At 37.2% G+C, this 14,985-nt stretch overlaps 1 protein-coding gene across 4 annotated transcripts in view; it reads left to right on the top strand.

The window, feature by feature from the left end:
• TMEM87A (transmembrane protein 87A) overlaps window positions 1-14,523 on the top strand; it is a 46,010-nt gene extending 31,487 nt beyond the window's left edge. For 2 of the 4 annotated variants that reach the window (XM_047739040.1, XM_047739041.1), the window contains exons 13-20: window positions 1,260-1,368; window positions 2,335-2,393; window positions 3,162-3,265; window positions 8,214-8,287; window positions 8,701-8,762; window positions 9,593-9,645; window positions 10,423-10,453; window positions 13,264-14,523. In XM_047739040.1, coding sequence (XP_047594996.1) covers window positions 1,260-1,368; window positions 2,335-2,393; window positions 3,162-3,265; window positions 8,214-8,287; window positions 8,701-8,762; window positions 9,593-9,645; window positions 10,423-10,453; window positions 13,264-13,305 — 534 coding nt within the window. In that variant the 3' untranslated portion in view covers window positions 13,306-14,523. Of the gene's footprint in view, window positions 1-1,259; window positions 1,369-2,334; window positions 2,394-3,161; window positions 3,266-8,213; window positions 8,288-8,700; window positions 8,763-9,589; window positions 9,646-10,422; window positions 10,454-13,263 lie in introns of all 4 variants that reach the window. The other 2 variants (XM_047739038.1, XM_047739039.1) reach the window with 1 other exon arrangement.
• The last annotated feature ends 462 nt before the right edge of the window (window positions 14,524-14,985 follow it).

Here is a 14,985-nt window from a genome sequence, read left to right as displayed (position 1 = left end):
TCAGCAGATTTTACCCTTATGTAGTTTTAAGTGTTTTATACGCTCATTCAAAAGCTGACTTGGGATTATTTGAAGATGTCACTCTTTGAAATAAATCTTGCTTCATTTACAGGAAAATCAACCAGCAGGTAACAAACAAGCTTCTATTTGAATAATCTTATCTTCCTGCTTTTCAAGAATAAACATTTGTTTATTAGGACTTGGCCTGTTGGAGGAAGGATTCAGGTTTTTGGAGTTTTATCTTTTGAGGATTTTTAAAAATTTATTTTGTTTTTTTAATGTCATTTGGTCCTATGTACAGTTGTGCAATATTATTGTCCTGATGGACTGTGACTATTATGAAAGGCTGAGTATAAATAAAATTGTAATTTTGTGAATTTGAGGGGATTTTCATATATCAAAAGTATTTGAAATTGAAATGTCCTGCATCCAAATGGCCAAAGCTTTTCTAGGTCAGTATCTTTGTGAACCTCTACTATGCATATTGAGAGGAAGAGGAGAGGGACTAGACCATACAAGAAGATGACCCAATAATTAGGTAGCTGCGAGGGCTCTGTTGAAAGGCAGGTATGAGCTTCAGCTCACTTGCTTTCATATCTTCTCCTCATTTTGAAAGTTGAACATAAGAGCAGATAATTGTGTATAGTAGTCATTAGCTCTCCCCTGTCTTTGTGCAGCAGCTTATACCTGAGATAATGACTTGAAAATAGAGAGTTGTTGCTTTTGAGCCTGCCTGTGGTTCTCAGCCAATTGTAATCGTATGGTAATTCATTATAGTTCATGATGGCAGGTTGCTTAGCATGGCACAAGGGGACTGAGTGTAGAACTCTGGGAGGTTGTAGGCATGAATGTAAGACTCTAGACTGGATTAGCTAGGACACCATTACCTCACAAGAAGAAAGAGATGATGATAATTCCTGTTGCTTTGCCTCTTACTCATTTTTATTTCATTTTTCTTCCATTTGCTTCATTTTCTTTGTTTCTCTAGAAAGTTTACTACCTTTATTTCTCCTTTATATTTTTCTTCTCTTTTGCATTCTCATTTTATCCTGGTTCTGTCTTCTCTTTAAGTCTCATTGAAAATGAGGACTTTCTAACTAATGGTGGGGTTGGAGTATTTTTAAAGTTGAGAGTAAGAGCTGTAAGGCCTGGCATCCATGGCTCTGTCATTATGACCTGAGATCCTTAAAGAAATGTAAGGGTTAATTTACTAGCTTACTGTTTTTTTCTGAATGTTGATTTCCTTGACCTGCAAACACATATTTATTAGCTTGACTCAAACAATGAAGCTGTTAAAACTTCGGAGGAACATTGTAAAACTCTCTTTGTACCGACATTTTACCAACACCCTTATCTTGGCAGTGGCAGGTAAGTCGGGACTTGCTTCCTTCTATTTAAATGCATTTCCTTTAGAACTAAGATTCTTAACCTGAGAGGCCTTGGATGGACTTTCTAAAATTACATAGAAAGTTTTGTGTGTTTCACTTAGGGAAGGGGTCTTTCACTTTTGTCACATTCGCGAAGGGGTCTTTGGTTCTAAAAAGTTTGACAACCACTTATTTTAATAGCTGAAAATCAATTACATATAATTTTAACTCTCCCTCTCCTGTCTCCATTCTTTTTCTGAGACTTTCTTCTTTTTTTGAGGCAAATTAGCATTGTGTCACACAGCATTTAGATTTCTTTTAGAAGACATTAATATTTGCTTATTTGGTTTTATTGAAATAAAAAATTTTATATAGATTTTAGATCAGTGTACATTGCTGTTGTATTGCCTTTACATGTCATTAAACATGCATGACATATACGTTATGCACATACATTAGGATAGACTATAGCCCCACATAAGGGTAATTTGCCTGCCTTTTTTGACTTGTGTACCAGGAATAGAGAGGTCTGGCCTATGATTGGAACCAATAATTCTATTTGTCTTACAGTCATTTTATCAACCTTTTTCCATCTGACCAGGCAAAGAAAAATTAATGTTATACTAAAGAGGAAAGGGAAAACAATCATATTATTGATAATGCTGGAAAAAGCCATGTTTCTCATACCCTCTTTCCCACTTCTGAGGGTTGCTAAAGTAGTGAGATGATAAGTAAAACTATTCTTTAAGTATAGAAAGGGTTGACAAGGGTACACATTGTACACTTTGCTTATAGCAGTTGTTAAGTAAATTTGTGTTGAATAAATGTGTTAACAATAAGTGAGAGAAAATGATTGTGATATATTGAGAGTTAGGGATGTGTGGGATTCCCCTTGACGAGAATCAGAGAACGTTTGAGGATAAAAACTGACATTCGTATTCTGACCAGGTTTTTCATTTCCTGTTAGCATCTATTGTGTTTATCATCTGGACAACCATGAAGTTCAGGATAGTGACTTGTCAGTCGGTGAGTTGTAAACACATGCATTTATGAATAGTGTTTTTAAAAATACACAGTGGTGTTAATGATGGTGGTAAGGTTCATACCTTTTAAGAGATTAGGGCTAGATCCCCACTCTGAGGGTTAGAATGCTTTTCTCCTCCTAAAAATATTTTGTATTATCACAGTGCTTGGTATGGTAGGTTTGTTTTGTGGATTTTTTTGGGAGAAAGGACTGATTCTGTATCCCAATAGTGGGAGAGAACATTATAAATGATATCACAGTTTTTCATAACCCAGTCTTGGCCTTAACTAAAAATTATTAACAATAAATCCGAGTCCTAAATGTTAAGTGTGTATGAATAATGCTTATCTGAGCAGAAGCCATGTACTTAAGAGTTGAGCAGAGACTGGCCAGTAACATTTCTTAGGAAGCTAGAGCTAAGCTGTTAAAAATAAATAAACAAAAATGAAACTCTTAAAAAAAAAAAAAACCATAATGTTACTTTCTCTTACCTTGTATAAAAACCTTTTCTAAATATTCTCGGAGCTATAATGAAGTCTTAATGAAGTGCTCCATTCAGTTGGTGCCTTTTCTTGAGCAACAATTAAACATTAGCAGGGAAGAAACTCTGTTCATTCATTTTTTATTCCCAGCACTTAGCACACTGCCTAGCACATAGCAGGCTCCTAGTAAATGTAACTTGAATGAATAAATAACATTCTTGTTCTATGCCAAGGGCTTTGTGAAGAGATAAGATTATGTATAAAATGTACTTCTCCCCCTTTTGGTAGGATTGGCGGGAGCTTTGGGTGGATGATGCCATTTGGCGGTTGCTGTTCTCTATGATCCTCTTCGTCATCATGGTTCTCTGGCGACCATCTGCGAATAACCAGAGGTTCTTGACACTTCTTATTTATATTGCTAACCACTGAATGGCCTTGTCATTTATTTAGGGGTGATTGAATGGGTGACAGTGTCAGGGCCTTGTCAAAGTATAAAGAATATTCACTGGGTCTGGAATCTAGTGAATGGGTTCCTGGGTTCCTGCCCAGCTCTCCTATTTGCATTGTGATTTTTGTCATGGTGCCTCTTTCCACTTCCCTGGGCCCTAGTTTCCTCTTCATATAACGGGAGGGAATTGAACCAATTCGTATGAGGTATTTTTCAATTCTGACATCTGATAATATATGAGTAAATAAGAGTAGATAGATAGTGATACTTGTAATGAAAGTCTCACCTGTCTAGCCTCAGGAAGGAAAGAATAATTTTTATAGCCAGTAACCCAGCTCACTTTGTAACAATAGGGTAAAATAAAAACTTATGTGACAGACTTTGGAGTTAAAAATTTATATGTGAAGGGGCGCCTGGGTGGCTCAGTGGGTTAAAGCCTCTGCCTTCAGCTCAGGTCATGATCCCAGGGTCCTGGGATCGAACCCCGCAACGGGCTCTCTGCTCAGCAGGGAGCTTGCTTCCTCCTCTCTCTCTGCCTGCCTCTCTGCCTACTTGTGATCTCTGTCTGTCAAATAAATAAATAAAATCTTAAAAAAAAAATTTATATGTAAATTTGCTTTGTTAAGCTATTGGCAAATCTCAATTATTTAGGAATTGACTGTCTTTATTCTGTGTATATCCATGTCTTTGGCATGCCCTCCCTTTTGTGTTTAGACAGTTAAGAGCTTATATTACCCAACCATATCACCAAAGAAGGAAAAGGATGAGGTGGCATAACTGAGTGGCTAATTTTATAATCAGACATACCAATAAAAGAATTAGAAAATAAGTAATATCTTTTTACCCCATGAAAATAGCCTCTCTTTTTATTCATTTATTTTTATTTTTTTTAAAGATTTTATTTATTTATTTGACAGAAAACGAGAGAGGGAACACAAGCAGGGGGAGTGGGAGAGGGAGAAGAAGGGTTACTGCTGAGCAGGGAGCCCAATGCAGGGCTCGATCCCAGGACCCCAGGATCATGACCTGAGCCGAAGGCAGATGCCTAATGACTGAGCCACTCAGGCACCCTTAGTGTGTCTTTTTAGTATACATATGTTTGTGTTCTTTTAAAAAAAATTTAAAAAATAGAGTAGGCTTGGGACTGTTGGGGTGAAGGGTAGCACATTTGTAATTTTCAAAGTATTAAAGTCAGAGTGCATTAAATAAAATCTGAAACAAATTGTATATGTACCTCCTAAATTCCCATTATTCAGTTTTTGCAGATCTGGCAGATGAGAATATTCACTGTTATTTTTAAAATGTTACATTTAAGGCTGAATTACTTTTTATGGCTTTTATGTGCTTATGGTCATTAGTTCACCTGTCAATCAGCTTTTTATATTTTGAGTTTTTTTAAATCAGGTTATGGATCAGTTTGTATCGATTTGTAGGAATTCCTTATATATTTTAGATACCAATATTTTGTTCTAAGCATTCCAGATATTTTCTTCTCGTTGATTGTTTTTGAACATTTTAATGGTATTCTTGGCTATAGAAAATCTTGAAAGTATGGTGTCAAATTTGTCAGGGTTTTTTTTTCCTTCATGTATTGTGTATTTTGTGTCTTGTTTAAGAAACTTTCCTGGCTTGAGGTGAATTCTGAAATTATAATTTTTTTCAAAATTTCACAGTTGAACTTTCATTCATCAAGAATTGTTTGACTGTGGGTTCTCTGATTTTTTCCTATCCCTCTGATCCTGCATCAGTAGTATATTGTCTTACCTTAGTTTACTCTTATGTCTTGGTATGTGCCCTTCCCTTAGTCTTCTTTTTAAAAAAATATCCATTGTTACTGGATCTTTGCTCTTTAATGAAATGTTTAGCTTGTTTGTTTAATTCTAGGAAAACCTTTATTGATTTTAATTGGAATTTAATTAATAGGTTAATTTGGGAAATTATATATATTTTTTCATCCTTGAATATGTTACTGCTCTACCAATTTTAGTCCTGTGCTTTAGTCATAACTTTTATTGAAATATTTTTTTAGGGCGCCTGGGTGGCTCAGTGGGTTAAGCCGGTGCCTTCGGCTCAGGTCATGATCTCAGGGTCCTGGGATCGAGTCCTGCATCGGGCTCTCTGCTCAGTGGGGAGCCTGCTTCCCTTCCTCTCTCTCTGCCTGCCTCTCTGCCTACTTGTGATCTCTGTCTGTCAAATAAATAAATAAAATCTTAAAAAAATATATTTTTTTAAAAGATTTTTTATTTATTTGATAGAGAAATCACAAGTAGGCAGAGAGGCAGGCAGAGAGAGAGGGAGAAGCAGGCTCCCTGCTGAGTAGAGACCCCCCCCCATGTGGGGCTCGATCCCAGGACCCTGGAATCGTGACCTGAGCCGAAGGCAGTGGCTTAACCCACTGCGCCACCCAGGCACCCCCTTTTATTGAAATATTTAAAAAATGTTATGGCTCTTATGGATGCAAACCACCCCCCCCACACTTTTTTTTTTTTTAAGATTTTATTTATTTGTTGGAGAGCCCAAAGCAGGGAGAGTGGCAGGCAGAGCAGGTAGAGGAGGCAGAGGAAGAAGCAGAGGAGCAAGGATCTAGGTGCGGGACTCCATCCCAGGACTCCGGGATCAGGACCTGAGCTGAAGGCAGGTGCCTAACCAGTTGAGCCACTCAGGCATTCCTGGATGCACCCTTTTAAAATAATACATGTGGCTTTGGCAAAAATGTAGGAATGTTACTGAATTTTTTCTAATTTTATTTTATTTATTTATTTAAAAGATTTCATTTATTTATTTGACAGAAAACACAAGTAGAGAGAGAGGAAGGGAAGCAGGTTCCCCACTGAGCAGAGAGCCCAATGAGGGGCTCAATCCCAGGACACTGGGATCATGACCTGAGCCGAAGGCAGAGGCTTTAACCCACTGAGCCACCCAGGTGCCCCCTTTTTTTTTTTTAATTTTAAGTAGCCTCCATACCTGATTAGGGTTTGAACTCATGACCCTGAGATCAAGAGTCACATGCTCTACAGGCTGAGTCAGCCAGTACCCTTTGAATGCTATTGATTTTTATATATTTATCATACCCATCAACCCTCCTACATTGTTTTCTCAGTTCTCTCTCTCCCTCTCTCTCTCTCTTTTTTTTAAAGATTTTATTTATTTATTTGACAGACAAGTAGGCAGAGAGGCAAGCAGAGAGCGAGGAGGAAGCAGGCTCCCGGTTGAGCAGAGAGCCTGATGCGGGCTCGATCCTAGGACTCTGGGATCATGACCTGAGCCGAAAGCAGAGGCTTTAACCTGCTGAGCCACCAAAGCGCCCCTCTTTTTTTTTTTTTTTTTCCCTTTAAGATTTTATTTATTTGTCAGTGAGAAAGCGTGAGAGAGTGTGACCACAAGCGAGGGGGAGGTTGGGGAGGTTGGCAGGCAGAGGGAGAAGCAGAGGTTTCTTACGTTGGCTAGGCCCTCCTGTATAATATTGAATCGAGGCATTAAGAGTGGGCCTCCTTATCTTATTCTGACTTTAAGTGCTTAAGTATCATTAGCTTTGGCATCTACTGTTATTTTTTGCTAGTTACTCTTTAATAGGTTATGGGTGTGTTCCCTATGATTCCTAGCTTTTTTTTTTAAGATTTTAATTATTTATTTGCGAGAGAGTGAGCACAAACAGCAGGGGGGAGCACCAGGCAGAGGGACAGGCGCCTGATGTGGGACTTGATCCCAGGACCCTGAGCTAAAGACAGGAGTTTAACCAATTGAGCCACCCAGGTGCCATATTCCTAACTTTTAAAGAGGTGGGGGTTTTTTGTTGTTATTGTTTTTTAAATTGATAAAAGGGAGTTTTACAAATAAGGTAGAATGAAAATAATAGGCAACAGTAAGTACAGAGTGAGTTCAAAGCTAATTGTAAGAATTACCTATATGGGGGCACCTGGGTGGCTGTCAACTGAATGTCCTGACTCTTGGTTTTGGCTTTAGGTTGTGATCTCAGGACCATGGGATTGAGCCCCATGTTGGGCTCCATGCTCAGCGGGGAGTCTGCTTGAAAGAGTCTCTCCCTCTGCCCCTCCCTCTGCTTTCTCTCTCTCAAATAAATAAAAATTAACAAAAAACAGAATTGTCTGTCTGGCAGCTGCTTTGCTGAATCTGTTCAAAGTTGGAAAGGTAAGATGAGGCCTTCATCTTCTCAGTTCCCCACTGGGAAACAGATTTTTAAATCACCTGGTACATATAAGGTCAGGTCTTCTGTCTCTTGACCCCAGATTCAAAGGCTAAGATTTTTTTTTTTTTTAAGATTTTATTTGTTTATTTGACAGAGAGAGATCACAAGTAGACAGAGAGGCAGGCAGAGAGAGAGGGAAGCAGGCTCCCCGCTGAGCAGAGAGCCCGATACGGGACTCGATCCCAGGACCCTGAGATCATGACCTGAGCTGAAGGCAGCAGCTCAACCCACTGAGCCACCCAGGCGCCCCCAAAGGCTGAGATTTTAAAGCACATGAGAATTTACTTCCCTTTGTTTGATTATATATGCTTATAAATGCTTACTATGTGTGAGGTATTATTCTAAGCCTTTTTTGAAATGTTTACTTTTTTCAGAACACCTCTGTGATGTTTCATCATCCCCATTTTCAGATGAGAATACTGAGGCACAGAGAATAAGTAACTTGTATCAAGTCATAAGTAGTACGTGGCTGAGCCTGCACTCATCAGTGTGATGCTTTCCTGCTTCTCTTGCTCGTATAGGCAATCAAGAGCTTTCTGAAGGGGAAGAGTTGCTCGTTTTCACTGAAATAATTTTATGAATGACTCATTGCAGTTTCAGTAGTAAAACCTATAAAATCTAGTTAGTGGACCATTTTTTGTAGTTTTCTAAGTTTTTTCCTTCTGTTCTATCTTTGTTTGGTCAGGTTTGCCTTTTCACCGTTGTCTGAGGAAGAGGAAGAGGATGAACAAAAAGAACCTATGCTAAAAGAAAGCTTTGGTAGTGATAAAATTTTATTTGTGCTTTAAATATTTTCTGGTTTTTAGAAATAGAGTAGAGCAAGTATAATGGTTTGTGAGTATCCAAATCAGGATACTTGGATATAGTTTATTATTTTACACCCGTTTTACACTTGTGTCTCAGTTTGGCCTTTGGTAAATTAGGGGACAGCAAAAATAAGGGTATAAATTTTCAGGTGAAGCTGTGGTAAATTCAGTAAACAGTTGTACATTAAATGTCCAGTTTGCTTACTGGAGGAGCTGAAAATCTGGATTTGAACTTCCTAGCATAAAGATGGAGAAACATTGTTGTATAATTCAGTTTGAGTAAATTTAACATTCTGAATTCATGTTTGAAATCATTGCTGGTCTACTAATATACTTAACCCCATCTACTTTGTATTCGCTTTACAGAAGGAATGAAAATGAGAAGTACTAAACAAGAACCAAATGGAAATAGTAAAGTTAACAAAGCAGTAAGTAGTTATATACAGGCCTTCATGATTTTTTAAATCTGTGCTTTAAGCTTGCTTTATAAAAAGATCTTTTCATATATAATACATTCACATTTATAAAATAGCAAGTGATTCTAAGACCTAGTAATCTTTAACTAGATGGTTTGCTACTATGTCTTGCAAAGGTTCCAGACTAGTCTGATGGTTCTTTTTTTTTTTTTTTTTTTTTTTTTTAAGATTTTATTTATCTGTTAGAGAGTGCACATACAAGCAGGGGGAGTGGCAGGCAGAGGGAGAAGCATTGCTCCCTGCTGAGCAAGGAAGCCCAGTGTGGGACTCAATCCCAGGATTCTGGGATCATGACCTAACCAACTGAACCACCCAGGCAAGCGTCCCTAGTCTGATGGTTCTATTTAGTTGTTTTCATTAGTGGCAGTTAATAGCCCTTTTAATAACCTAAGGTGTTTCTTGTAGTAAAGATCAAGATTTTTTTCATTCAGCAGTTTTTTTGTTCTGTTTTGTTTTAAAATAGTACATGCAGTCTACATTAAGGGCTTTAGAGTTTAATCTCACGCTTAAGGAGCAAAACTTACATGAGGCAAACTCTTAGGTATTAGACCATTGAGAGGAAAGCATTTAAAGACATCATTTTATATTTCACTTACATGGTTTTTTAAAGTATTGGATTATATAGTTTTAAAAATTATTATCAGTGCCATTTGTTATGAATATACTCCTTAAGAATGCCCAAAAGATTAAATTTAAGAATTTTGAGACTTCTATAGATCCTTACTTGGGATGTATTATTTGGGGCATTTTAGTAACAACTGATATTTGTATGTTGCCAGCAGGAAGATGATTTGAAGTGGGTAGAGGAGAATGTTCCTTCTTCTGTGACAGATGTGTAAGTTTTTGAATCATTACCATGAGAATCGTATTTCAGTATTGCTTTTATTATTTAATTGAATGAGCTGAAGAACATCCTAATGAGAATGCTTATAGATTAAATTATTTAAATTAAGGAATATTAAAAATGTTTAAAAGATGTTCAATAAAAATTACAAATGATATACAACCAAAAGTAATTGGAATTATTTGTTCAGATGACATTTCTGCTTAGAAAGTTTTAGTTATCCATCTTCCTAAAATCATTGGGATAATTCTTTGGAATTTTTTAGTTCTTTCCCATGACTGTATTTTTATTTTTTTAATTTAATTTTTTTAATCTTTTTTTTTTTAAAGATTTTATTTCTTTATTTGACAGAGAGAGAGAGACGGTGAGAGAGGGAACACAAGCAGGGGGAGTGGAAAAGGGAGAAGCAGGCTTCCCATTGAGCAGGGAGCTCGATGCAGGGTCGGAGCCCAATGCAGGGCTTGATCCCAGGACCCTGGGATCATGACCTGAGCCCAAAGGCAGATGCTTAATGACTGAGCCACCCAAGTGCCCCCATGATTATTTTTAATTAAATATTGGCTCTGTCACAGCGCAAAACCTGTTTGTTTTCTGTACACTTCCAGTAACCTTCTGTTTTTATATTTGCTTTTATTCCCCTGAAATGGCCATTAATATGCAGATCTTAGATAATTATAAAAAAGGCTTTAAATTGCATTCATAATCTACTTTCCTTTATGAACTATTTATGATGTTACATTGTTCATTTTGGTGTTTTTCTCTCTGCAGAGCACTTCCAGCCCTTTTGGATTCCGATGAGGTTGGTAATCATCATGTGCATAAACTATGGGTCTGATGATTTAATAGGGAATCATAGGTCCTTTGTTCAGGGAAGTTTTATTTGACTCAGTAATGCCCTGAAGAACTATAGTTGATATAGTTGAAAAAGGATGAGAATAGAAATACTAAGATACTAAGAGGAGAACCCACATACTCAAGAATGTTTTCTTTCTATACACTTTCTTTTTTTTTTTTTCCTAGAAAGAGCTTTCTTTCTATCCCCTATTTCTTTTCGTAGGTTACATGGTTAGACTTGAGGACATGTCTTTCATTCTGAATATTAGGTTATTCTAGATTCTCTTAATTTTAGAAAGCCCTTTGAAAGCATATGCCTGATTTCTAACTCATTGTTGTGGATTGACTGCTGAAAAATGATTTGTTCATTTCCCACTGACCTGCTGTGTGATGTAACACACAATATCAAATTCCATAGCAGTTTTGTGTATTGAAATAACTGAGAACTCTATCATGCAGAATTAAACTTATCTTTCTTTGTAACAGTTTGCATTCTGTGGTGTATTCTCCAGTTACCCAAATCTCTTTCTTGAGGGCTTCTGCTAATAGTTGTCCTCAGGGCTTCCCTGTGACTAGCTCTCAGCCACTGCTGTATTTCAGGCAGAGAAGGTTGACTATGTAAAACCCTGTTGGGCCATTCAGGGCAATACAGGTTTATTATAGTTTTTTTGGTGATAGTGACTTTACCCCTCTGTTCATATTTCCTTGTGTGAAAACCTTTCAAGAACTGAGTAAGAACTTAACTATAAGAGAAACAAATTTTAAAGGACTGGGAATCAAAATAGCATCAGACTCTTCAGCCTCAGCTTTGGAAGCTAGAACATAGGAGAACAATGTCTTTGAATTGTGAGGAGAATTATTTTCAGTGTGGAATTGTATATTCAACTAAACTGTTGTAATGAGGGCAAAATAAAGACGATTTTAGTCATGCAGGAAATAAATTAATATCCTACATGTGCTTTCTCAGAAAAGTAGTAGAAAATATTCTTTACAAAATGAGAGAACTAAAAAGAAAAAGATTTGGGATCCAGGGAATAAAGGGTCCAACAGAGAGGCAAGGATAAACTCCCAAGATGATGTAAGAAACTCTGAGAGTAATAGCTGGGCAACAGTCTTGGAGAGCATCCAGTCCACAATGGAAAAGACCAGAGAGCTTCAGGAGGAGTAGTTCTAAGAAAAAAAGTGAAAAGGATAGATTAGCTGATATAATTGATCATTTTGAAAAAAAATTTACAGTTCTAAGTTCAGTATATGTGATATGTGGTATGTGCTTTTAGCAAATGAAGCAAAACAAAAATGAAAAATATTAACTCTAAGGTAAAAAATTATATAAGAAAAGAAATTTAATGGTAGTATATTAATTTTCTTAATTGAAATGGCATACTATAAATACTATTTTTTTTAATAGTATTTATTTGAGAGTGAGAGCAAACATGCTCATGAGCATGGGGGTGGGGAGGGACAGAGGGATAGAGAGAAGCAGACTCCTCCATTGAGCAGGGAACCCAACAGGGGCTCAATTCCAAGACCCTAGAATCATGACTTGATCTGAAAGCAGATGCTTAATGGACTGAGCTACCCAGGGACCCCTAAGTACTGTTTCTAATCGGACGTAATTCTTAACATGCTTTTTATTTTTAAATTTTTTTAGATTTTAGATTTTAGATTTACTTGTTTTTAGAAAGAGCATGAATTGGGAGAGGGGCCAAGGGAGAGAGAGAATTTCCAGCATATTCCCCACTCAGTGCAGAGCCTGACGTGGGGGTTAGTCTCATGACCCTGAGATCATGACCAAGAATTGGATGCTCAACAGACTGAGCCACCCAGATGCCCCTTAACATGTTTTTTAAAAAAAATTATGAAAATACATAAAATCTACCATCTAATTATTCTCAAGTGCAAAGTGTTAATTATATGCACAGTGTTGTACAACAGATCTCTAGAGCTTTTTTAAACAAATGAATATGTAATATTTCATTATGAGCATATATCATAATTTTGTTTATGCAGTCCTATATTTTTGGACATTTAATTTTGAGTTTTGCAGTAGAAATGTTTCTGGCTAAATCTTTGTACACATCCTTGACTTTTTCTTCAAGTTATATTCTTGAATCAGAGGAGGTAAACATTTTCATTAAAGTTTAATCTGAAGTAGATGTTTATTTCTTTCTCTTCTTTGACTCAGAAATACACAGTTCCTTTTAATCTGTGGTTTAATGTCCAGAAACTTAGAGATTTTGATTTCAGTTAGTCTTGGGTGGGGCCTGGACATCTATATGTTTCAATGTTTCAAAATCTTCATAGGACCATTTCTTTCTTTCTTTCTTTCTTTCTTCCTTCCTTCCTTCCTTCCTTCCTTCCTTTCTTTCTTTCTTTCTTTCTTTCTTCTTTCTTTCTTTCTTCCTTTCTTTCTTTCTTTCTTTAGAGAGAGTGCAAGTGGGTTGGGGTGGCAAGAAAGAGAATCCTAAGCAGGCTCCACGCTCAGTGCGGAGCCTGAAATGAAGCAGTGCTTGATCTCACAGACCTGAGATCAGGACCTGAGCAGAAATTAAGAGTCGGATGCTTAACCAGCTGAGCCACCCACGCGCCCCAGTTAGGAACCATTTCTATCTCGCGCCCCAGTTAGGAACCATTTCTATCTAGTTAATGGACACAAGAGTACTTGTGTGTGTGCGCGCGCGCGCGCGCGTGTGTGTGTTTGATCTTTGTAGAAGATATTTGGAACGTAGACCCATTTAAAATGCTTAGAAAAAAACTTTTTCTTTTTTACCTTAGGAACGAATGATTACACACTTCGAAAGGTCCAAAATGGAGTAAAAAAAATGGGAAGATGTGCAGTTGAAGATGGCAGTATCTGGGAAGAGATCAGCTTCTGTGTTAATCTTCTACACTCCTCCATGGAATTAAAGGAGGCAGTGAAACCTGATCTGTTCCTTGACCTTTGTGCATTGGAGCTGGTGAGAGGTGTCAGAACAAGGAGAACATCTTACTGAAAACAAGTTCATAGGATGAGAAAAATCTACAAGTGTTTTATTTGCAACATTGATGCCCCTTTCCTTCCCATACCCTGACATGGATGTTTATGCAACTTACATGTGTTGTTCCTGAGCCTTCTATAATGTTTCAATTGTTTAATCTATCAAACTAAAAAGTTTAACATCTTCTAAAGAACTATGACATCAACGCCATAATATGTAATCTCCAGGAGCAACTGCCTATAATTTTTATTTATTTAGGGAGTTACATAGGTGATGGGGGAAATTGTTAATTATTTTTCCATTTCCTGAGAAGCCAAGGTTATATCTCGCAGAGGTAGTTTGGAGACAAAAAGAGTCCTGACTTCTGGAGCCATGGTTCTGTCGGTGATTTAAAACAAAAAGAAGAGCGCGCAAGAGAGAAACCTGTTACAGTATGATTCAGATCATTTAAAAAAAAAAATCAAGTGCAATTTTGTTTACAAATGGTGTATATTAAAGATTTTTCTATTTCAGATGTACTTTAGAGAGAAATATTAGCTTAACTCTTGACATCTGCTTTTGTGACACATCCCATTGCTGGCAATGTGGTGCACACTCCAGAACTTTTAACTACTGTTTTGTAAGCCTCCAAGGGCAGCAGCATTGTGGAATCCTAGGCAATGCTTTGTTTGCCTTCATGCTATTCACTGGGTGTTGCACTAGATGCAGAGAGGCACTCCATCTAAGTGCTTGTGAGTGAGCGCCCTGCTCAAGGAACTGTACTGCTTAAGCAGGAGCCTAATACAAAGGAAACAGGTCCTTCTGGCTTAACTGAAACAGTTTTTCCTGCATGAAGTAGTGTGGAGGCCCTGGACTGCTGCTCATTCTTTAGGATTGACTGTTCTTATACCTGGTGTTGGTTTAGAGACTTTATAAGAGACATCACAAGGTGATGGGATTCATTTGAAGCACTATTTTCCTGTTTTAATGGTTTTGTCCAATTTTGCCTTCCTAAGATTTTTGTTCTACATAGAAAGTTCATGCCACTTTTTAATATAAAAAATTTTAACAAAATTAATATATCTTCCTCATTTTTTCCCCAGACTTGCCTCTAAAGACCCTTCTTCCTAAACTCTTGTGGAATTTTCCTTTCATGGTTTTTGTTCTACATCATCTAATTGTGAAACCAGTGACCACATGACCACAGTCTTCACTAACTCATTCAATAGTGAAAGTGTTTTAAAATCTCTCTATAGCTGTTTGCTATGGTTATTTAAAAAAGAAAAAAAAATCACCTAGGCAGTATCTCTAAGGAACAATATGAAGGGCTGACTGTATTCTCAGGTTAACCCACTAGCAAAAGGCTAGTGGTACTACTGTGTGTTTCTCTTCTTCCATACTGAAACTTAGCAAGTGAAAAATAGTTATAATGCAGAAAGATGGTTGGTCAAATATTTTTTGATGGTGGTTAGATGTTGACTTAAGACTAGGGGAAAAATCATTGTGTTAAGCAGGAGTGTATAGTAAATTATGTAGACTG

Source organism: Lutra lutra, chromosome 7 (assembly GCF_902655055.1).
Source record: "Lutra lutra chromosome 7, mLutLut1.2, whole genome shotgun sequence".
In the NCBI taxonomy this organism is placed as follows: Eukaryota; Metazoa; Chordata; class Mammalia; order Carnivora; family Mustelidae; genus Lutra; species Lutra lutra.
This window is presented reverse-complemented; position numbering and strand designations above follow the sequence as displayed.